Raw genomic sequence first — 25,061 nt, forward strand, 5'->3', positions numbered from 1 at the left:
CTTGCTTGACAGTCGTAGCCCATGAGTTAGGATACATGAGCTAAAAGGCTACGAGGAAGTCAACTGCAAACCTTTTTTGTAGAACATGTGAGGTGAAGACATCGAGCGTAATTTTAAAATCGTGCCATCTAAATTACGATTATTAAATGTTAGACCCGAACAGAAAGTACATAAAGTAAGTGAAGTGACTATAAAATGAATTTCTTTCGTGAGAGCGAGAGTAGTTTAGAGGAAGAAGTGTCAGAGGATACCCACCACGCGCTCACGGATGTTGAACCAGTTGAACTGTCTTCTCTGGCTCACTTGACTTCATTCAGTTTCTCTTCCTTTCCAGGCGCTACTAACCAGTTCGAAGGGCTACGTTGGACCATCAAACAGGCCCTATGGCTGTAAGTATTTCGTCGCTACTACGAAGAGCTTCCATTTTTCCAACTCTACAGATAGCGGTCTCGAGATAGCCTGGGAAGTATAGCCTATAGGAAGTAGAGCACTGCACGAGCCTGATTTTCAGGCCCGGCTGCTACGGCCCGCACCCGTTTTCTCAACTGTCGTGTAAAAGGTTTATCCAACTCCATAACGCCTAAAAGTTGCTAAGATTAACATATCTGAAATTAACAAGCTCGAAGCTCCAACAACGGACAACGGAGCACATCAGCGGCAGAGAAATATTCCCAATATTTCCACTGTTTTGCTGATGCTTACTTGTAAGCCACGACGAGGAGATTCTCGACTCCAATGAACTACAGGTGGCGCGCCGAACTTCCAAGATTGTGTGCGAAAACACGTCTACCGTGCGAAGCGGGGGACTGAAAAGTGTCGTCCGCATTATGCTCACCCTGGGGACACTGTTTTAGTTTGGGAGTAGTTCCGTAGACGGGCTTATGGAATTTAAAAAATACCAAGCGCGTTTGAATGTTAAATGATACTTCGAAGTGAACAAAAACACAAGAATTATGGAAAACTGTACGGTAGAACGTTTTTATGTGTGTTTGTAAAATATCATTTGAAGCCGTTCATCCACAGCGACGACCTTGCGAAGCCTAACAGAGGTGAAGGCCGCCATCTTAGAAAGGCGGAAAAGTGTTGTGACAGTGAGGGCCATCTAGAGAGCAAAATAAGTGAAACAGAAGCCGTCTGCTAAGTAATCTCGCAGTATATTTTAGGATTTCGTAGGATTTGAAAGGAGAGGAAAGCTTTGTTTTGTTTTGTACTGTTGAGAAAATTTTGGTATCGGCAAAGCTGGATCTGAAAATATGTTGAAAATGTTTTATTTCACAAAATATACGGTATAATGCCGAGACAGTGGGGAATACTTGAAAATTGAAAGGAAAAAAGGGCCGGTGTGTGCTATTGCAGACTATGTTCATGTAGAGCGTCCGTGGCTGTAGTGTGAGGTTTCGTCTATGTTTCTACCACGACCATCTCTATAATACACGACCATAACACTCGCACCTAGCCCCAGCGCCACTGATGTAGTTTCGCCAAGCGGCCGCTGCGCGTTTGTGGCGCTGAATACGGGACCTCGGTAGACGACGCATGCTATGCGGATACCGTTGCTGCCGTCATTCGCGTTTGCTTTTTGTTATTTTTCACGCGGTGGACAGTGTTTGTCCCTAGTGCATGGTTTGTGATGGTTTGTGCACGGTGCACACGTGATGCTGTACTGCACCGTCCCGCTTTGCAACCCGAAGAAAGCAGTGTCGAACACAAGTATTTCATTCCACGAGTTCCGCTCAAATGCTGTCTTACGGGAGAAGTGGCTCGAAATATATCGCGGCGTCTTGACACAAGTAACTTCATTGCGAATCGCGATTGTTTCATTTCATATAGGGTGCACTTTATGGACGGCGGTGTGTACCATAAATAGTTTTATCTAATATAGCTGAGTACCTTTTACGCATCTCTCACTCTGAAAAAACGAATAATGAACCGTGGCCTCCGACCAGGAGTGGGCATAAATACATTTTCGAGTATTTAAATATAAATACAAAATACTTTGTTGAAAGGGGTGTTTAAATACTTTTCGATAGGAGTATTTAAATATAAAATATACAGTATTTAAATGCCGTAACTAGTACCATAAATACTGTGATGAAGATGTCATCTGGAATTACAGAAATAACGATGATCATAACAAGTCAGCAAGGAAAAATAGCATTTATTTGTTAGATTATGACGGTAATTTTAATATTAGAAGTTTTTGACTGCATCACTTAGGATTCTTGTGTTCGGCAGTACTATCACATTCGCAAAGGAGAACAGCATCTTCACTGGTGCCGATGAGCAAAGGCTTGCATTAAATTTGATGAAGATGCTTCGTACAACAAAGTTATCAGTCGCGACCATTGTCTGCAACAACAGCGAAAAACTCTCCATCTAAAATCGTTTTTCGCCTGCATGCTAGCTCGAACTCTGCGTGTTCTCGGCATTTCAAGGCGGAAGAATTTAGCATCGGCGCAAAGCGCAAAATTCTCAGATGTGGCACCGTGGCTATACGGTTCCTACGTCTAGTGATCACGAAGTTTACACAGCCTTGCATCTCCCAGGAGTGCAAAACGAACACAAAAAAGGCACCACAAGGTAGCGTCGCAGAAAATCCACCATCAAGAAAAATTCTCAGAGTGGCTTCTATCCGAACAGCATAATAAAGGTTAGCAGAGCATTGTAATGGCAAACCGCAAAAGAGAGAAAAAAAGTGTAAAAGTAAAATAAAAAGGGACCAATAAGTAGGAAAACAAAACAAGCAACTGCTGATTTAAAACTGAAGTGCTTGCTTATACAACAAATTGTGTTGGACGTCGTAACTGGTGTCAGTCATCTCTTTGCCAGGAACAGTTTCTTCTTACGGTCGCCTTCACCCATTCTCTGTAACTGCCCTGTATGTTAACACGGAACGCCTCTCACGTGAAACGTAAAGTCTGAACGCGCTTGCGTCTGACAATCATAAACGCATGACAACTGGCCCAACACACAAGGTGCTGCTGCCAAGTTTATGTGTACGATGTACGGCACATAGCGCGCGAGACAAGGATGACTCATATTCCACACAGCAGAGCTACAACAGGCGCTCTTCTGGGTACCGCAAGTGGCGCCCCTGTCGGGCGCTCCGCGCGTAAATACGGCACTTCCGCTCCTCGAGGCGCGGACGGAAGTCCCATAAGCGAACGGGCGAGTGTTATGGTCGTGTATTATAGAGATGGTCGTGGTTTCCACATATTTCACTTGTTAGAGACTGTTCACGTAGACTGTGCAACCATCACTAAGGTTAGGTTAGGCCAGGTTCTTAGGTATTTCACCAGTTGGAGATTGTGTTCACGTGGACTGCGCAACCATCGGCAAAGTTAGGTCAGGCCAGGTTTTACGTATTTCACCCGTTACACCTTTCACCAGCACCTACGCCAACTATGTCCATCCTTCCAAAGCACGTGACCCTCTGACGACGAAATGAGCGCTGTCCTCCCTGCTCTCCCGATTGCCGCGGTATCGGCTCATTTGTACATGAAACTTCGGGGATGGATATGTCAACTCATACGTGCGGGTTTCAGGATTTTAGAAAAATGGGATGACTCCTTCATTGCCTCCTTAATTTGAAGGATCTTGTAGGATCTTGTATTTACAAGTGCTTACAAGTCCCAAACTTCGCCACACCAGCACCTGACAGCCGTTTCGGCCTTCTTGGGCCTGTTCAGCAGTGCTCAACTGGGCAACGTTTGAGTGGGTGGCGCCAGAAGTTCACATGGAACGTGATATCCTCCCGTCAGGGTGAGAGGCTCACCACTGAAAACCCAGTGTGAGGAGAGTGAAGTCCATTTACACCGAGTCCCAAGTCCCAATAAGTCTTACAACACCTTGCTTACAAGTCCCAAATGTTGCGTCACCAGCGCCACCGTTTGGCGTCGTGCTTCCTGAAAACGCGTACACTTGGAGACAAGTAAACCTTTGCTAATTGAATATTTGGAGCACGGTACTACGAGCAGTGCAATAAACACGTGGTTATAGAAATGGTTTTTCAGCCCCTTTGAGTCCTGCAGCGGCACGATACAGGTTTTCAGGCTCGCTGGCGACGTGCGTTGTCTTACACGAACAGGAGCCTTAGATTTGGAAATAATTTCTTCTTGGTCGTTACGGCCGATTTGTTAGTGGTCCTCTGTTTGTAGCTCGCCTCTGCTAATTCTCTTCATATACCTTTTCTTTTAATTTTTCGCTCTAGTCTCGTTTTTCAGCTCATGTATTTCTTTACAACAGGACTCGCCGACAACCAGTCGTCCAGTGTCACATCTGAGACTACCTCGCAAACCCAAGCGTCTCACGAAATTCGTTATCAGCGCCCTGTACGTGCTGACACCCCCAGCATCTTCAAGCTCCGAACGCTCCCCGGTACAGAAGTTCAAACGCATAATCATCTTTTTCATCCCGGTACTTCTGTTGCTCGGTGTTGTAACCTATTTTGTCATCAAGCACGTCAGCGACCGGAAGGTCTACTTGCTCTGCGATTCGCAAGCTTGTAGCGCGTTCGAAGTAATGCTCAGTAGGACCATAAACCACCATCTCAATCCGTGCGACAACTTCTACGCCTTCGTCTGTGACGGTTGGAACAAGGCTCAGTTGAAGTCTGTCTACCGAAGCCACTTGGACTACTTTCTGGCGTTGCTGAACGACAATCTCCAGGAAAATGTTCCTCGATATGGGCAGGACTCACATGAAAAGGCGGCAGCATTCTTTCAAGCGTGCAGAATGGCTGCACAGAAGAATCGTGGAGATACGCACGGCTTCAGAAATATTCTCTCTGAAAGCAACCTAGACTGGCCCAGCATCTCTGAGAAGGCGGACGTGCTCTTGTCATTGGCCAGGTTTTTCAGGATCCTTAGGATAACGAACCTTTTGAACATTGAGAACAGTAAAAACGTATTGGTCATTCATGGAGGTGGAGCAGAAGCTTCCAACTACAAGAAGAGGGCAGCCGTAATTGAAAACTCAGGAAGATACCAATGGTACTACGAGACATTTCAAAATGCAACAATGCAATTTATGCTTCCATACTCCGAATTTTCGCAAATCGAAGTTGCAATACTCGATGATCTCACAAACTATAGCAAGGACACTAGCACGAACCCACCGAAGAACTTGCATGAGCTGGCGAACCTGACAAATGAAATTTCTTACGAGCGTTGGTTAAGGCTCGTGATAGAGGAGCTTGTCCTCCCTACAGATGCCCCGGTATTTATCAGCCAGGATGACTGCGATTACCTACGGGCGTTTAGCGGACTTTTGAACAAGATGGAAGAGAAGTACATTCACTACGAAGTAGGTTGGATCATGGTGCAACAGTGCGCTCCCTTCATCAATAGGGAAGTCCTGGGCGCCTATGTGGGCGACTTTGACCCGTCCGACGCAGGAAAACGTGGAGATATACAAAACCGCAACCTCTGCCTCGACCTCACTGAAACCTACATGGGGTGGTCGATCTATGTGAAGTTTTCGGAGGTGTACGCTCCAAGCGCCTCTATAAGAGAAGTGCGTAAGATAATCGATGACATTGGCAAAGTCGCTTTTATTAGGACCGGGGCTGCAGAAGACAGCATGGGTGCAGGTTATGTCAACTCTTCATTGCGAGAACAGTTGCACTTGATGACGAAGTACCAAGACCGCTTTGAGGATTCCAATTTTCTGAGCGCCACATTCTTCAACATCAGTGACATGGGTCCTTTCATCTTCCAGAACTGGCGCAGAGTTGTTAACGATTTCCTCACGCGCGGAAACATGACCCTTTGGGAGCTGGTCAGCACACATTTCATTTTTGGATTACTCGCCACGAGTGAGGCCTACAATCTTTACAATAAAGCTGATGACATGTACTTGTTACCACCTTACGCGATGATGCTTCCACTGTACGACAATAACGTCATGAGTGCAGTCAAGCACGCTGCCTTAGGATCAGCCATCGCTTCGGCGGCCATCGCTATGACCGGGTCTTCCAACAGGAGCAAAGGCTCAGTCAGAAATCAATCTCTTGACGAGCACACGAACAAACAAGTGCGTGATGCGGCAGCTGCGCTAGAGATAGCCTGGGAAGCATACAGGAAAGCAACGGAAAATGCTGAGGATGTTCGACTTCGTCATCTGCCACATTTGTCGTCCGACGCAATCTTTTTGTGGCTACGTGTTATATTCTGTGTGGCCAGCCTGCTAACACTTACCCAGCATTGCGATGCAACGAGCCCTTGAAACATCGACCTCAGTTCACTCGAACTTTTTCTTGTTATGATGTCTCGTTTAATGATCCTGAGTTGAAGCTCTACGACCTACGTCCTCTGTAGATGTCACCTTTATTCCTGTATGAGATCGCCACGTGACCAAAGCTAGTTTATATGGCATGCTAGGAAATATTGCCAAGTTAAATATATGCTCGAGGAGATAGCTCCTAACGGTTTCGTTGTGCTTTCTTAAACTGGGGTGACGTCAGGGGAGAAATGTCTGGATTGGTATTGGTTCGCGTACATAACGCCGCTAGCGTCGAAGTGCAGAACGCGATACCTTTTCAAATCTGCCTGATATAGCAGACTGCTGTTCTTCTGGGCCCAGAAGAGCAGTCTATGTTAAATATATCAGCGGCTGTCGTCCTGAGGCAATTCCCGTCATACATATACTGTGGTATTAACTTTCGATAGGTTTCTGTGGTCATTGGACCATACCATGGCTAAGCCGTCCTACCGATAAACATGTACCAAAGAGTTGGTGAAAAATATTGAACCGCACTTCAGCCTCGAGAGGTCGAAATTTACACAAAAGCCGAAAACCATATTACGAAGGAAGACGCCGAGAGGACGGACTTATCCACATGGACAGGGTTTCGTGGCACAGGATGACACATCTTTGCCCGAGCAATGTGCGAAAGGCGATTTCTTTGCCCAAACGCATAATTTTCAGAGGATGTAATTGCAGAGCGTGTGGATATTTTTTAGTTAAACTTCCGCAGATTGGTAGACCGGAGTATGTTTTTTTCAAAGAACTGAGGGGTGATCGAGCAGGTCGCCTGGATCATTCGGCGTAGAATGATTCCGATGTAAACAGAAGCCTCTAATTTGTGACATCGGAACATCAAGGTCCAATTTCGTTCATTTACAATGCGCCTTTTGCGCTGTCCTCAAATTAGTAATTTATGCAGCTTCCCGTACGCCTTCTCACACCCCTGCAAAAAAGAACTGCGAGAGATCCCTGAAATTTTGCGAGATTGCGCAATGTTTCGTCAAAAGCATGTAAAGACACCCCCTAGAGAAGCCCCCCACCGCAGAATGGTAGGGGATAAAAAAATTAGGTATCAAGTGACTGCAGTGAAAGACCTTATGGAATAGATACAACCTGATGTACTTTCGGCGTAGCGCCAGGTCAGGTAGACCAAGAGGTAGTTTTATTAAAGAGATACTAGAGGGATAACAGTAAATGTTAGGGATGAAACGAGCAGCACGATTCTATAATGACTCAAGCAGGACATTATGCAAGGTAAGATGAGATACGCACCCATACGCACCAAGCGCATTCTCATTGAGGGCGTATCAGCGTTGTCGCAGCGTATCAGCGTTGTCGGAGATTTCCGGCGCACGTCAAAAGAACCCCAGGTGGTCCAAATTATCCGCAGTCCTACCCGGCGGCACGTTCAACATGTAGTAGCTGTAGATGTTCAACATGCCTGTAATGTGTTGCGTCGAACTCTACAAGCGTCGCCGTGATAGTTGGCATGAAAACATGAGTGTTACGAATATGCTTTAACAAGATGACGGCAATTGATGCTCTGAGGCTGGAACACAGAACTTCTTTCAATCCTCAAACAGTTTTCGTGTACTCTTTCGGGGTGTATCACGTGTTGAGTGCTTCCACAGGAGCAGGCTGTACCATTCGAAACAAATGTTATCCTGCTATATCCTTAAAATAATGTCAGCTACGCCCACGTTGTGTTAATTTGTCATCATCGCTTCGTCGTCTTCTCATCATGTCATCTCTCGTCGCCAGGAACGCCTATGACAGCGTAGAGCATTTGGTGCTCCTCCAGGAGTTACTGAACGCTAACACTCCCCCGTACCTGATTGCTTGGGTCATGGCCTTCCTCTGTGATCGCTCGTTCTTCTGCTCTGCTGGTTCCGTAGTTTCTTCATCTTACCCCCAGAGTAGGGGTGTCCCCCAAGGATCGGTGCTCTCTCCCATATTATTCAATGTTTTGATGAGCTCCCTCCCATGCGACCCGAGCATTACAACTTTTACGTATGCGGATGACATTGGTTTCTTTGCTTCGGTGCCGTCATTGTCGGAGTTGTACGCTAAGCTTCAAGCCTACCTGGACACCCTGGCAGCCTGGATGAGCTTTATGCACCTTTCCCTGAATGTGGACAAGTCGGCCATGCTCGTGTTCCAGCTGAACACTCCAGTCACCATCGACTTGCAAGTTGGCCTGCAATCGGTCCGTCAAGTTAAGCAGCTCAAGTACTTGGGGATGTGGTACGACGACTCGCTGAGCTGGCGTCACCACATAGATCACTTGTGTCTAAAGGCAACGAAAGCAATCGGCGTCCTCCACCGGTGCTCTAGCCCCCGTGTCGGCATGCGTAGGGATGCCCTGCTCTACGTGTACCGTTCTTACGTGCGACCCATTTTGGAGTTTGGTGCAGTCCTTTTTTCCTCCCTGCCTGACTGGCGACTAACCAAACTGTACATTTTGGAGCGGCGGGCCCTCCGCCTCTGCTTGGGCCTTCCCCGGTATTCGGCTAATGATGCACTTCTCCTTGAAGCCCGGTTGCCTTCTCTCAAGGCTTGGTTCCGGCTACTTACTGTGAGCATCTTCCTGTCTCAGCGCCAGAACCACCTTGCGCTGTCAAATATTGCGGCTCTCATGGATGCTGGCTGTGGTTAACTCGGCAGTGGCACCATAGAAATACTCCGCAATTCGTTTTCGCCCAGCAACTCCTTCTGCCATTAAAGGTTTCGCTCTTGGATGTCCTCCCACTTGGGGCCCCGCTGGACCCTCCCTCTGTGAGTGTCATTGACATCTTCCCCACGAGTGTTCGTCATGCTCCTTTGCGTACTCTGCAGACAGTGCTAACGAACCATCTTCATCAATTTCCGCTACATCTTGTAGTCGCAACTGACGCCTCTGTCTCAGAGGAGCGCTCTGGGGTCGGCCTTTTCTTCCCTCAGCTTGACTTCCAGTTCCCGGTCCGGCTCCCAGATTTCACCCCTCCATTTCATAGCGAGTTCCTCGCAATGATTCTAGCTCTCAAAAGGGTCCCGCCCACGTGGGAAAGGGTGCTCTTGCTTTCAGACTCACTCTCAGTCGTTTCCGCTTTGGCGACCCCTTCCCAGAACTTGCTCTCCACTCTGCTTACGCTCGCTCACTCGCACATACGCGATATCATCATAACGTGGGTTCCTGGTCACCGTGGGCTTGCTGTAAACGAGCCCGCTGACTCCCTCGCAAAAATGTCTCTCTCTGGGGCGGTTATTGGCCTGCTGCCTACCCTTGCACATGTGTGTGTCGTCAGATACAAACATTTTGCACGGCTATCCTCTGGCCCCATTTTGCGCCCTAAGTACGCCCATCCGTGCTACCCGTGGAAGCCGAATTCCTGTCTTTCTCGGCAGTCAGAGGTCTCGCTGACGCGCGCTCGCTGCCTCGCCCTCCCCCTCAACTTCTATCTTCACCGAGCCGGCCGCTCTTCATCCCCGGCGTGTCCCCACTGTGGCCAGGACGAGATGGTAGAGCACTTCCTCATGCAATGCAGCTTTTACGCTAGGCTTCGAGAGGCCTATATAAGTCTTCCACTCCGTCTGTTGGGGGTTCCCGTGTCCCTAGCAGCCCTCCTTTCGTTTGGAGCCTCCAGCACTTCCAGCTGGGATAGGTCGGTAGCGGTTGGGCTTGCATATTTCCTTTCTCGCTCGCGCCGCTTCTAGCCCACCTTTGCATCATCCCACCTTTGCATCCACAATCACCCATTGAGTGTTACCACGTGCACGCCGAAGGAGCTCATTAGGTCTGAGAAATTCCGGTGGCTCCCTCGCACGAGGCGAGTCAAAGCAACATAAGTCTGAAAAGGGTGGCCGAAGGTTACAATGGCATCTGATTGCTTTGGTTTACCCCAAGTATAACTTCGTGCCACACTTTCAGTGTAGAGTATCCAACTCCGCGGGTTCTTACTTACGTGGAATGGAAAGTTACGGTCAAACACACAGCCACGCATCTACACTGACTACTACACAATGACCCTACTACAATGTCTACTACTAATGAATACTACAATGCCTCTACATGTCAATTATGCAAATAACCACAACATGCACGATGCTTGCCCTTGTGCCATGGAGCCAAAACAAGCGAACTTCAGCACCTCCACCACTTCAACCATTACATTCTCCACCAACCTTCACATTCTCCACCCAAATTGTCACCGTCAAGTCGTAGTACAGTTAGACATCCTCATAGCCCTGGCCGATCTCCCTTGGGGCTAATGGCCATTCTCCGTGGGACGATGAAGAAGGAAGAAGAACGACGCGTACACGTCACTGTTGTCTCTCGGAGCATCAGACACTGCGCTCTGTCATAGGGCTGTGGTAGCGGGTCTTGCATCCTACATCGTGCTCTCCAACCGCTTCTAGGCACTTCCTTACTCTCATACACTTTCACGTACACACACATTCATACAGCCATCCTTTTGGCCCTGTATAGTCGCCATACGCATATTCCTACATACGTGCATATCCAGTTCCTGCATTAGTCATCACATGTCATATATGTCGTAAGTTACTTGGATCCGACTTGGCCATAGTCCCCATCATTACTGCACAGACATAAACAAACATCTCACGCCCTTTTGTCCTGGCCAATCTCCCTTAGTGGCTCACGGCCATTATCTCATTGGTAGAAGAAGAAGAAGAGGAAATGGTCCATTGGATATCACAAGAGTAGACCTGGCCAATCTCCCTTGCGGATCGCGGCCATCTTCCTGGGGAGAAGAAGAAGAAGAAGTAGACCTTGCAGAAAGCCGTGTTGATTACTAGGAAAGAAATTATTACAGTTAAGGTGAGTAAAAATACATGAGAAAACTATGTGTTCTAGCATTTTAGACGGGATGATAGTCAATGAAATCGGGCGGTAATTAGAAGAAAGCTACAAGCGCGTGTTTCTAGTATCGAGGTCAGCGCGGTCAGTGCACCACCGCGCGTGCTCAGCCGTTCAGTACGAAGCCAGAATTGACTCACTCGGTATCACCTTGCTGTTCTTCCATTTGGTCCACTTTGAAGCCATCCAGGCTACCCTGCATCAAGCTATTATGGCGGTAAGTACTCTGCCTCCTCATTTGAGATCAGGAATGCTACCGTTAGACTGCGCCGTTGGTTTTGGAACTTTGGAAGCTTATGTGTGGTGTAGTTCCGTAGACGGGCTTATGGCTTTTTCTAATTAGCCGGAGTGTTGAGAAGCGAAATAATGCACTAAAGTGAGACATGACCATATAGCGAATATAAAAAAAGAATTACAAGAATGTGTGTTTTTTTTATATGCATCTGAACAACCCCATCTGATGCACTTCTGGCGCTGGAGAAACACGGGAGTGCAAAGCCTAACGAATTCGAAACTTCTTATCTTGCGAAAGGTAGGGGGCTAAATCACCTCACTTTAGTGAGGTTAGGTCAAGTTAGGTTCTACAGATATGGGGGGTGGGGGGGGGGGGGGCTCGCAGTACGCGGTGCGTGCGTCGAGACTGTGCCTCGGGTTAGGTCAGAGGGGTCCTCAACCAAGATTGGCGGATTGCCTCGAAGAAACGAGCGATAAAATGTATGTTTGGTACGTTATACGACGTTGCTTTTTGTTTTATTTCATCAGTTATTTTCTCATCTTTCTAGTAAAACCATCCGTTACTTGATGTCTACTTCCGTTTGTTTAAAAAAGCCATAAGTCCCGCTACGGAACTACCCTGCCTTGGCTGTATTGCCGGCTTGTATTTGCAGTAGGACCGTCTAACGAAAAGTAGCGAAGAACACGCACGTTACCTCACGAACTATACAGCCGGCAATGCAACCGGCATCCACGCATCGAAACGACAGTTTGCGGAATCTTTTTTCCGGCCATTGTCATTGTATACTAGTGAATGTTTATAATACAAAGGGGTAAATCTTGCATAAGCTTTGTCTGTAAAAAAAAAAAAAAAAAAAAGAGGTGGTCTTGGCAAATTTCAGAGATCAAAATTCAAGTTCTCGTGAATTACATTTGACAAACGCGCGTAACAGATAAATCTCCCCCGAGCTAAATAGCGTTGTTCTCACAATGTTCAGACAAGTCTTTCAATACGATTTTTTTTATCAAACACCCTGCATATATAGTCTTTTCGGGTTCTATGCTTTTTCAAAATCGCGGTTTCACTTCAGTAACTGCAACACACGTTAAAATCGTGCGATATTACCTGGAAAAGCCGATTTTCGGGTTGAAAATGAGCCTAAAAAAAGGGCGCATGACGCATTTCAGAGGAACACCAGATGCCGAGCGACTGTGCGTAGCGCTCTCCCGTGGATGTTACGTTTCCGGAGTTTTTCGGCTGTTACCCATATCTGTGCAATCGGTGATTTTATTGGGTTTTACCGTAAAGCGCTAGGGCTTAAATATACGGGCTGTTTCACCTAACGTTTTAAAAAATCGTATTGAAAAATCTGGTTGTCTGAACGTTATGGACTCAACGCTGCATAATCTCGGAGGAGATTTTGTCATGACTTTGGACTCGGAGCACATTGATTAATTTGATTCGAGAGAAATTGAATTTTTCCGAATTGGGGAGAACGTAGATGTGGTAGACCTTTCGAGAGACGTCGTGTCCTCATGTAAATATATGAAACTATATAAAATATATGTGAAGCTTTCTTATACTTTCTAAAAACAGAACTTCACAAAATAGCACGCTCTTAACCAATCACCATCTCGAATAACATTAAAAAAACGAACGCACGCCCCGCCCTTTCCACAAATTGTGACAAAGTGACAAAGGTATTCTGTGCAGTGGTTTGCCTCCACCTTGAAGTGTGGTCAAGTTCTTATTTTTATAGTGTACCAACGGACGGGAACACGTCACTCCTCCGGGACGGAGATTTTCCAAGGTGTCCCTTCGACTCCTCGGCCCCACACGCACACACCCCTAACACTTCATTAAGGCTCCGCAACATAGAACATATACAGGGTGTTTCAAAAAACGTGTCATTCGGACGACGGGGCGGCGGAAAAATACGGGGTAAACGGCACTTGTGTGGCAACTGAATTTGCCATCTTGCAAAAATATTTTCATATGATTTTAATTAAAATAAATTGAATTTCTTTAATTGAACTCCAAAATTTCCCAAGTCAACCTAACGTTTTTTTTTTTTTACATAATTAGAGAGCCCGTAGCGAACTTACTCAGATCCACCAAGAAATCCGCTCGATATTGCAAAGGGAACTGACAAAAAAAAAAGTCCCGAAATTGAGGCTTCAAGTTTCGGGTATTCAACGGCGCACGAAATCATACGCAAAGATTCATGTAGAGGAGGAATTGCTCCAGCCCACATGAAAGATAGAAGGTCGAAAAAAAAAAAGAACACGGCGGGAAAAAAGAGGCGGAATCATTTTTGTTTCCCGCTTATCAACGTATGGTGGAATGTCAACCGCCTTGTTATCGGCGCGTCTTGTGCTGCACGCCGGTCCGGCGATAAACTGTCCTAGCTTCGTAGGGGGCAAGGAACATGTCCTGCCTTTCGCGCGTCTTTGCGACTGATTTGGTGCGCTGTTGAATACCCGAAACTCTGAAGCCTCAACTTCGGGACTTTTTTTGGGCAGTTCCATTTGCAATATCGAGCGGATTTCTTGGTGGATCTGACTAAGTTCGCTACGGGCTCTCAAATTCTGTGAAAAAAACGTTAGGCTGACTTGGGAAATTTTGAAGTTCAATTAAAGAAATTCAATTTATTTTAATTAAAATCAAATGAAAATATTTTTACACGGTGGCAAATTGCCACACAAATGCCGTTTAACCCGTATTTTTCCGTCGCCCCGTTTTTTATAAAGTCCGAATGACACGTTTTTTGAAACACCCTGTATGTTATATGAATAAGTAGGGTAGCAAACAGAAGGCGTCCCTTCCTGCCGAACTCCAACATGGCTCTGCAAAAATACTCAGATACTGGGCAAATCCCTGCTTCCACCACACTAATCACCCCTGCTACCATAAACGGGATCAATCCGTGTCGTTTATTCAGATACTCTACAAGTATGCCTGGAAGTGGCGTTCATTGCAATGATCAAACTGTAGAGCGCAGTGGTACAAACGGGAGGTTTATTGATATATCTTACTGTCTTCTCTCTTTCAACATAACAGGCCGTGACTCCAACGAGTCCAAATCCAAAACCGCAGCCAATGAAAATCGTCCAATTTGCTGTCAGGGCTCTGCAATCCTTATCACCACCTGCTCATCCAACAGATCCCCCTCGACCGTTTCCACGAAAGAAAATCATTGGAGTCGTCATTTCTATCATCTCCCTTCTATTGCTCGGAGTTGCCATCTATTTCACCATTGGTGGCAGTACCGTCCGGAAAAGTGTCCACTACTCACTCTGCGATTCACAAGCTTGCAGCGCACTCGAAAACATGCTCCGTAAGACCATCAGCCAACAAATCGACCCGTGCAACAACTTCTATGCCTATGTCTGCGACGGTTGGAACAAAGGGCAGTCCAAGTCTGTTTACCAGAACCATGTGGATAACTTTTTGGAGTTGCTAGCTGAAGGCCTTCAGGAAAATGTTCCTCGCTACGACCAGAGTCCCGACCAGAAGGCGGCAGCCTTCTTCCAGGCGTGCAGGAGAGCTGCAGATGACGAACGTGGAGACATGTTGGGTTTAAGGCAAATACTTCACACAAGCGACGTGCATTGGCCCGTTATTTCTGAGAAACCGGACGTCCTCAGATCACTAGTTCGATTTTACAAGTCTCTCAGGATCAGGAACCTTCTGAACATCGACAAGAACGAAGGCAGCTTGGTCATATCCGGAGGCGCTATGTTAGCTAGTAAATACCAGCGTAGAGCAACATTAATTAAAAACCCGGGAACGTATGACTACAAGACTTACTACGAGACATTTCAAAATGCGACCAAAGGTATCTACATGTCAGAACAAAAATTCCTTCCATATTCTGAATTCGTGGAAGTTGAAGATTCGATACTTGGCAATCTAACAAATTATACCAAGGCAGCCGTCAAAAGCCTTCCGAAGAACCTGAGCGACCTGGCAAACTTAACGGCCGAGATTCCTTACGAGCGCTGGTTAAAACTCGTGACACGGGAACTTGGTCTTTCCGCAAATGCCCCGGTGAATATCAGCGACGGGGACAGCGATTACATCCGCGCATTCAGCGGGCTTTTGAAAATAGTCGATGAAAAGCACCTGCACTACGAAGTAGGTTGGATCATGATACAACAGTGCGCCACTTTCATCAATCGACAAGTCCTTAGTGCATATGTCGGCGACTTCGAGCCATTTCAGCCGGGAAGCTTGACAGATATAACAAACCGCGACTACTGCTTCGTGACTACAGAACACATGCTGGGATGGCCTGTCTACGCCAATTTCTTGAAGGGGAACGTACTAGCGGAGTCGATAAAGGACGTACGTAACATTATCGACGACATTGGCCGCGTTGCTTTTCCTAAGATATACGGAAAGATGACACCAGGTTCACCTTACACGGATTCCGTCTTCCGGAAGAAGCTTCGTTTACTCACGACGTACCAAGACCGATTTGAACACTTCAACTTCAGCGGCGCATTTTCCAAGATCGCCGATATGGGTCCTTACATCTTCCAGAACTGGGAGGAAGTTATTCGGGGCCTCCACACATTTTGGAAAGTGATCAGCACGCATTTCATGCCCAGGTTACTCGAAAGACATCTAACGTATAATTTTTACAACGATCTCGAAGGTACATACCTGCTGCCGCCCTACGCTATGATGATGCCACTTTACGACCTTCACGTCATCAAAGCGGTCAAGTATGGTGCTTTGGGGTCCTTGATCGGCTCGGCTGCTTTGGGAATGTCCCATTACTATTGGTCGCTTGACGAAAGTAGAGACTGTATCATGAACACCTCTGCTGACGGCAACTTCAGTGAGCAGGTGCTTCATCCAGCAGGTGCGGTACGCGTAACCTGGGAGGCGTACCGGAACTCTGTGGGTCCTGCTGACGACGTTCGACTGCGTAGTTTGCGTGACTTAACATCTGCCGAGGTTTTTTTCGTGACCACATGTTATATTCTGTGCGGCCTGCCTAAAGAAGCTCACCCCGAATTCCGGTGCAACGAGCCCTTAAAACACCTCAAGGAATTTTCTGAAGCTTTCGGCTGCCGACGGAATACAGCTATGAATCCTGACGAGAAGTGCAAGCTGTTTCCAACGTCATGAGCCTAAGCCACCTCTCTTACTTGCCACGATACCATACTCTGAAATAATCTGAATGGAGTGTCATGTAACTCTCAAATATGTTTTCTTGAAGCGGTATCAATAACACATATATTGCTTTTCTTTTCCTTCTTGGTCTGATCTTTCGTCCAATAGGTCACATGATCTGCTTAGAACGCAAGCGTGAACGAAAGGCTTCGCTTGGGATATTAATCTTTACACTACTCTAAATATCAGACATTAGTCCTCATCCCTTAGCAGGCTGGACAGCATGCGTGACGTTCGAGATGTAGTATATTTTTCAATTTATTCTTCCACTGTTTATAGTACAGTCCTTGTTTTTCATCCACTAGTAATCACGCTGCGCATCATCTTCCACAGCGACTTGTAGCGAACTGTAGGCTCGCCTTAGCTCCTCCGTGCTACGCGGTTGTTTCCAGAGCGCACCTATGTTTGAATAAAATGGAGCTCGTGTCGTGTTACCAGTTTTGCGTCCTGTACTACACTCATCACCACCAGAAATGGGGTGCGGCTATTCGTGCATGTTCAGCAAGGGAGTGAGAATCGTCGACAAACCTTACCCTACGAACCTTGCAGGAGCGCTACATACTGTCACAGCACTGTTAGCACTGTTCCCAGCACAAGGCCCAGTTCAGAGTAAGGAAGAGACTAAGAAGACAGGCTTGTTTTCAACGAAGAGGACATTTTATGATTCCGCGGCAAAGCAACACAGTTCCTAGGCAATGGCGTCGACCGCGAAATATACGTTGTCATCGACGACGGCAGTTTCTTTTTTATTTCGCTAGTGCAGTAGTTCCCTGCATTGTGGAATGCTGCAGGTGCAATGTACCTCAACGTACAAATTTTCATTTCTTTCCTGTTCAACCACAGTGCAGAAAAGTGCAAAGTGCATTCACGCAACCTGATAAGTGTAGTTGGAGACGGACTTATCCGCTCCCATCCCTCGTCCCGTGTGAATGCTCGGCGGGGACAAGGACTCCTCCGTCCACGTGACGTCACCGCGCGCCGCGGGCTTATCCCGGGGATGCGTCCCTCGTGTGAACCCACCCTAACTGGGCGACATCCTGACGTACAGACTTCGGAACACGACGTCATGAAACAGCGAAAGTTTGGCCCCGTTCCCAGGCACTATTTGGCTCGGAGCTGACGTCTCGACTCGTATACAACCGGCTGCAGTGACATCAGCTTAATAATATATAATATGTAATATATATAAGTGCGGGATCTAGAGGACCCGTGTACATTTCTGCTGTCATCATCGCCTCAACGTGTGATTAAATGTTGTATTTGTTCGTTGCACGTTATGAAACAATGCGGTGACAGGCCTACCAGGATGTTTCAGCGTTTGAGCGTTTAAGTATGGCGGGCCTTCTAGCCCGCCATAGCTTAAGATGACCAAGAGAGGACATAACGAAATGAGTCTGAGTGGATATGGAGGAGAGAAAGTAAATGAAATTCGGAACCTTCAACATCTTTTGCAGAGCTTTTTCTTGTTTCGTCATCGGAAGCACCGAATGTGGTTTGTTTATTGCTTGCAAAAGGTTCCGATGCCGTCTCGTCTTTTTGCAACTTAGCTGCTATATGTCTGACAACCTCTCATAAATCTCACACTTGCAATAGATGCACTGGGCCATTGTGTCACGGTGTTTGACTGGACGCAGCTCCATTGACTACTTGCAGCATCACCATATGCTATTGCAGAATACCTCAGGTCTTACTTAGGAGGCATTTTGGAACTTGCGTCTCTCGAAGTAGCTGAAAGAAACTAGCGCTGCGAAGAGTAGAAACGAAACTGCACGACGCTGAGCTCCCCGTGAGTGGGGCTTGCTCTGAGCAGTTACGGGCGGTGAAAGGTGGCGCGATTTCATATTACTCTTCGCCAGCTAGAGCTTGTTATTTACCGAAATGTGACAGGAAAATCACGAATATCATGTCAACATCAGCATCAAGACAGCTCTGATGTTGGCATTATGTTAACACCAGCCCGGACAGCTCTGATGTTAACATAATCGTCAGAGCAGCTGTGATGTTAACATCAGATCTGATTTGATTTGGGACACTGTCTTGATGCTAACATCAGCTGATCTTAACATCTGCATCAGAGCGGCTGTGATTATAATATCAGCTGGAGTTAGCATGAAGACAGTGTTCCAAATCACATCAGACCTGATGTCGCTTTTTTCGAATAGGGAAGGAGATGTTAGTTGTGTTAAGGAGAGGTACCGGTGCCACGGAGGCATTGAAAGGGTGAGCTGCTGCAGCTGACTCGCGCACTTCACCTTCATCATACGCAGAAAACCAGAAAAGCATATTGTTATGAGCTTCCGCCGAGCAACTACATCTGAAAATGCCCACCAACACATCACGTTAGTTCCAAGCCCAAGGATACCTGACTCGCAAAGGAGATGTTAGTTCTATTTAGGAGTGGTACGGATGCCATGGAGTCATTACGGTTGCCCACCAAAAGTGCTCTTCTCTCGAGTTGCTCGAGTTCAATAAATGAACGCAACCATGTAATGCGCGAAACAAAGCAAGCGAGGTCACACATGTAACGACGGCACCGGCCACAGGGAGGCACTGTTGTCTCCAGAACTGGACTCCACCTTGGACTCCAAGCAAGACGGGTTATCGGGTACTATCGGGTACTATCGGGTACTGTACCTTCCTGCTAAAAGGAACTTTATTAGTAACGCCTTTCTTTTCAATAGGAAAGTGCAGCACGCAAATAACCCAGTTCGGATCTGGGGCAGGAGGTGCAAGTGAAAAGAATGCACCTGAGTTGCCCCGCACCCACACCGTGAAAATCAGCCGAGCGCCAGAGTGCAATCCCAAGAAGCATCGTCGCGATTGCCGGAAGCACGTAGGAAGGTGGAACTGGCAAGTAACCAGGTGTAGCCGGACAAGTAGCGGCAGACAGCAATCGCCAGCATGGCATCGATGGCGCTCACCAGGTGCCGCTCGCTACGGGTCGCGCAGCCTACGAGCCACAACGAGTACAGATCTCTAGGTGGCGCGCGCTACTATCCACCAGAGCGGTGCAGTTTCATGTTCGATAATGCCTCCGCTGACACACCCCGATGGTTTTGGGGCAATTCCGGAGCAAGTTTATCGATGACACTATTAGTAAAGTGCAGCCTCCGTGTTTGTTTGACAGTCGTAGCCCATGGGTTAGGATACATGACCTAAACGACTACAAGCAAGTCGACTGCAAACCATTTTTGGTAGAACGCGTGAGGTGAAGACATAAAATAATTTTAAAATCATGTAATCTAAATGACCATTATTAAATATTAGACCGGAAGAGAAAGTACATAAAGTAATTGAAGTGACAATAAAATGAATTTCTTTGGTGAGAACGAGAGTAGTATAGAGGAAGACGTGTCTAGAGCATAGCCGCCACGCGCTCACGAATGTTGAATCAATTCAGCTGTCTTCTCTGGCTGACTTGGCTTCATTCAGTTACTATTACCTTCCAGGAGCTACTCAATAACCAGCTGGAAGGGCTACGTTGAACCATCAATCAGGCTCCATGGCTGTAAGTAATTCGCCGCTACTACGAAGGGTTTCCCGTTTTTCTCAACTGTCGTGCAAAAGGTTTATCTAACTCCGTATATGCTTAAAATTTGCAGGGATTAAAATTTCTAGGGAGTTTAGTGTCGGCCGTGTTACGTTCACCCTGAGGAGTCTGTTTTAGTTTCGGTGTAGTTCCGTAGGTGGGCTTATTAAATTATCAAGTGCGTTTGAAATTTAAAGAATGCTTCGATGTGAACGAAGGTGATATATGGTATCTGAAAACATAAGAATTATGAAAAAGTCTTGAGTAGAAAGTTGTGCATGTGCGTTTGTAAAATACCATTTGAAGGCGCCATCCACAGCGACGGCCTTGTTAAGCCTAACAGATGTTGAGGCCGCCATCTTGAAAGACGGAGAAGTGTTGACAGTGAGGGCCGCCTGGGGAGGAAAATTGGTGAATAAGGAGCCGTGTGCTAAGGAATTTCGCAGTATATGTTATGACTTCTTACGAGGTGGGGGGAATCTTGTTTTCACAGGATAGGTCAGTCAGGTTTTCTACAAATTGAAAGGAGAGGAAAGCCTGTTTTGTCTTGTACTGTTGAAAAAATTTTGGATCAGCAAATCTGGATCTGAGGATGTAGAAAATGTTTTTTTTTTCACAAAACATAGGTTATAGTGTCGAGACAGTGAGTGAAGACTTCAAAAGTGAAATGAAAATGGACGGGTGCGTGCTATTGCAGGCTCTATTCATGTTGAGCGTCTGTGACTGTACTAACCATCACTAAGGTTAGGTCAGGCCAGGTATTACATATTTCACCACTTGGAGATTGTGTTCACGTGGACTGTGCATCCATCAGCAAGGCTATGTCAGGCCAGGTTTTTACATATTTCGCCCGTTATGTATTTCACCAGCACCTATGCTAATTATCTCCATCCCTCCAAAGCACGTGACCCTCTCAAGTGAAATGAGCGCTGTCCTGCATGCGCTCCCGATTACAGTGGTTTCGGCCCATTTGTACACCAAACTTCCTGTATTTCGAACATCAAACAAACATCGTATCATAATTTCATCGTAACATTAAATATTTCAAACATCGTATTTCGAACGTATACGTGCGGGTTTCAGGATTTTAGAGAAATTGACAAACTCCTTGATTGCCTCCTTAATTTGAAGGATCTTGAGGGATGTTGTATTTACAAGTGGTTGCAACTTCCATTTCGCCACACCAGCACCGGACTACTGCTTCTCTCTTGCTGGGCCTCTTCAGCAGTGCTCAGTGGGCAACGTTTGAGTGGGTGGCGTCAGGAGGTCACGTGGAACGTGATATCCTCCCGTCAGGGTGAGAGGCTCACCACTGAAAACACAGTGCAACAAGAGTGATGTTCTTTAGAGTGAGGAAAAGTAGCCGAGGCTCTTTGGCTGCATGTAGAACGTGTGCCCGTACAAGTCCGAAACGTCACGCCACCATGAGTGGACAGCTGTTTCGGCCTTCTTGGGCCTCGTCCGCAGTGCTTTGAACAAGGGCGTTCAGTGGTGAGTGTCTCGCCCTGATGGGAGGATATCACGTACCACGTGACCTTCTGACACCACCCAGTCTAACGTTACCCACGTGTGCAGCGTCGTGATCAAAGGAAGCCATCACTTTGAATGAATTCGGTGTTTGGCTTATCATGTTTTCGGAATCGTTATCGTAAAGACGTTGCAATCTGCTAATGTCTTCTAATTCTTCAACTTATTCTAAATCTCCCCACTGAAGCGCCATAAAGGAACCGGAGGCACCAAATGTGCCTTAAAGAAATGATATCGTATCCAAGAGTCCAACGCCAATCTGGTTCCCTGTTTGATGGTTACTTTACGCAGAAAATGTGGCAGTGCGAGAGAGGCACATCCCTCTCTCTCTCATATTGTACAAAACTACACATCTGCTACAGCCTACATAAGCTTGTGTGCGACGCTACCTGTTACCATGATAAGTGTATGTTCCTGTCGAAGAGAATGCCCCGTTTGGCGTCGCACTCTGTCTATTGAGTTTCGTGAAAACTCGTACACTTGGAGACAAGTAAATTTGGAGCATAGTACGTACGGCAAGCAGTGCACTAAACACGCATGGCTAGAGATGGTTTCTCAGATTCTTTGAGATCTGCAACGCAGTGATAGTTTTTTTACACTCGTTGGCGACGTGAGTGTCTTCCACGAACAAGACCACTAAGTCTTGAATAACTCCTTTGTCCTTCGTCGTTACGGCCGATGCGTTTGCGGTCCTCTCTGTTTGTAGCTAGCATCGGCTATTTCTCGTTATGTACAATTGTTTGTTTGTTTGAATTTCTAGCTGTAGTTTCGTTTTTCAGCTCACGTTTTTCTTTACAACAGGCCTCGCCGTCAACCAGTCGTACAGTGTCTCAACTGAAACTACCTCGGAAACCCACGCGTCTCACGAAATTCGCAATCAACGCCCTGTACGTGCTGACACCACCTGCATCGTCAAGCTCCGAACGCTCCCCGGCACAGAAGTTCAAACGCATAATGATCTTTTTCATCCCGGTACTTCTGTTGCTGGGTGTTGTAACCTATTTTGTCATCAAGCACTTCAGCGGCCGGAAACATTACCTGCTCTGCGATTCGCAAGCTTGTAGTGCGTTCGAAGTAATGCTCAGTAGGACCATCAGCGACCATCTTGATCCGTGCGACAACTTCTACGTCTTCGTCTGTGATGGCTGGAACAGGGCTCAGTTGAAGTCTGTCTACCGTAGCCACGTGGACCACTTTCTTGCGCTTCTGAATGACAATCTCCAGGGAAATGTTCCTCGGTATGGTCAGAATTCACATGAAAAGGCGGCAGCATTCTTTCAAGCGTGCAGAATGGCTGCAAGGAAGAATCGTGGAGATACGCACGGCTTCAGAAATATTCTCTCTGAAAGCAACGTAGACTGGCCCAGCATCTCTGAGAAGGCGGACGTACTCTTGTCATTGGCCAGGTTTTTCAGGATCCTTAGGATAACGAACCTTTTGAATATTGAAAACAGTGGAAATGCATTGGTCATTCATGCAGGTGCAGCAGAAGCTTCCAACTACAAGAAGAGGGCCGCTCCGGGCTTCGAGAACATTTAGAGCGGAGGCGTGCTGGGACCGGGCCTGAGCATCAAAACAGTCGGGTACGGGTTGGGTCTGGGCCGGCGGAGTTGTGTTCGGGCTGGGCCCGGGCTTTAAATCTATAGAAGATGTAGGGCTTGGGCCGGGCACGGGCCTGAAAATTGGGCCCGTGCAGTGGTCTAGTACACATCTGCGAACAGACGAATGCTTGAAGACGTGCTAGTCGGTAGTTCGTCGATAAAAATAGGAAAAATAAGAGGACGGAGTACTGACCCTTGCGGTTCGCTAGATAGGACAGGAAGTGGTGATGAGAGGGAATCATCGCCCAGTGTCACGACTGTTAACGACTGTATGCAAATAGTTTTTGAGCCAGTTTTGTAGAAGAGGATGAAGATTCAGTAAAGACAACTTTACGAAAATCAAGAAGAATGGCGTCAGTGCGTACGTTATGGTCCAAGTTACACTGTATGTCATGAATAAAGCAGGATAATGGACCATTTCTGGGTACGCATATGCGCATGCCCAGCCACTTCTGGTGGCGACCGCCATGTTTGTTGGCATGAAAACATGTTGTAGGCTGTGATGCGAGTTGACGAAGCTTTTTTCTCGCAATGCCTATAAATAATATGTCAACTGCCGAAACATGAAAGGCATAAATGTCGGTGTATGGTTCTTCCGCTTCCCACCGTAAAAGCATCACCGAACGAAGAGGGAGCTTTGCATTCGCGCCGTTGGGCGCATGAAGAAAGATGGTTTCGAGTGGATGGCGACGAAGAACTCACGTGTCACGCTCTCCGTCCCCAAGATCTTTCTCTTTGCCGGTGTTTGCGCATGCGCTTTCAAGCTTCTCTCAATGCCTGTAATGTGTTCCGTCGAATTCTACAAGCGTCGCCGTGATAGTTGGCATGAAAACATGAGTGTTACGAATATGCTTTAACAAGATGACGGCAATTGATGTTCTGAGGCTGGAACACAGAACTTTCAATGCCTTAACAAGTTGTGTACTTTTTCGGGGTGTATCACGTGTTGAGTGCTTCCACAGGAGCAGGCTGTACCATTCAAAACAAATGTTATCCTGCTATATCCTAAAAAAATGCCAGCTACGCCCACGTTGTGTTAATTTGTCATCATCTCTCGTCGCCAGGAACGCCTATGACAGCGTAGAGCATTTGGTGCTCCTCCAGGAGTTAATGAACGCTAACACTCCCCCTTACCTGATTGCTTGGGTCATGGCCTTCCTCTGTGATCGCTCGTTCTTCTGCTCTGCTGGTTCCTTAGTTTCTTCATCTTACTCCAGAGTAGGGGTGTCCCCCAAGGATCGGTTCTCTCTCCCATATTATTCAATGTTTTGATGAGCTCCCTCCCATGCGACCCGAGCATTACAACTTTTACGTATGCGGACGACATTGCTTTCTTTGCTTCGGTGCCCTCATTGTCGGAGTTGTACGCTAAGCTTCAAGCCTACCTGGACACCCTGGCAGCCTGGTTGAGCTTTATGCACCTTTCCCTGAATGTGGACAAGTCGGCCACGCTCGTGTTCCCGCTGAACACTCCAGCCACCATCGACTTGCAAGTTGGCCTGCAATCGGTCCGTCAAGTTAAGCAGCTCAAGTACTTGGGGATGTGGTACGACGACTCGCTGAGCTGGCGTCACCACATAGATCACTTGTGTCTAAAGGCAACGAAGGCAATCGGCGTCCTCCACCGGTGCTCTAGCCCCGGTGTCGGCATGCGTAGGGATGCCCTGCTCTACGTGTACCGTTCTTACGTGCGACCCATTTTGGAGTTTGGTGCAGTCCTTTTTTCCTCTCTGCCTGACTGGCGACTAACCAAACTGTACATTTTGGAGCGGCGGGCCCGTCCGCCTCTGCTTGGGCCTTCCCCGGTATTCGGCTAATGATGCACTTCTCCTTAAGGCCCGGTTGCCTTCTCTCAAGGCTCGGTTCCGGCTACTTACTGTGAGCATCTTCCTGTCTCAGCGC

General features: G+C 47.1%; 3 protein-coding genes across 3 annotated transcripts; all 3 read left to right on the top strand.

Moving 5' to 3' along the window:
• Window positions 1–276: 276 nt before the first annotated feature.
• On the top strand, window positions 277–6,225 carry LOC135375450 (uncharacterized). The gene is made up of 2 exons (XM_064608144.1): window positions 277–389; window positions 4,246–6,225. Exons 1-2 carry the CDS (start codon window positions 384–386, stop codon window positions 6,223–6,225), a joined length of 1,986 nt encoding a protein of 661 aa, XP_064464214.1. The 5' UTR covers window positions 277–383.
• An 8,423-nt stretch (window positions 6,226–14,648) lies between these two features.
• LOC135375452 (neprilysin-1-like) lies at window positions 14,649–16,457 on the top strand. Its single transcript, XM_064608145.1, has one exon. It carries the CDS (start codon window positions 14,649–14,651, stop codon window positions 16,455–16,457), a length of 1,809 nt encoding a protein of 602 aa, XP_064464215.1.
• A 3,492-nt stretch (window positions 16,458–19,949) lies between these two features.
• Window positions 19,950–23,459, top strand: LOC135375460 (uncharacterized). Its single transcript, XM_064608152.1, has 2 exons — window positions 19,950–20,010; window positions 22,360–23,459. The coding sequence occupies exons 1-2, from the start codon at window positions 20,005–20,007 to the stop codon at window positions 23,095–23,097; spliced, it is 744 nt and encodes a 247-aa protein (XP_064464222.1). The 5' UTR covers window positions 19,950–20,004; the 3' UTR covers window positions 23,098–23,459.
• The last annotated feature ends 1,602 nt before the right edge of the window (window positions 23,460–25,061 follow it).

The sequence above is a fragment of the Ornithodoros turicata genome, unplaced genomic scaffold, assembly GCF_037126465.1.
Source record: "Ornithodoros turicata isolate Travis unplaced genomic scaffold, ASM3712646v1 ctg00000864.1, whole genome shotgun sequence".
In the NCBI taxonomy this organism is placed as follows: domain Eukaryota; kingdom Metazoa; phylum Arthropoda; class Arachnida; order Ixodida; family Argasidae; genus Ornithodoros; species Ornithodoros turicata.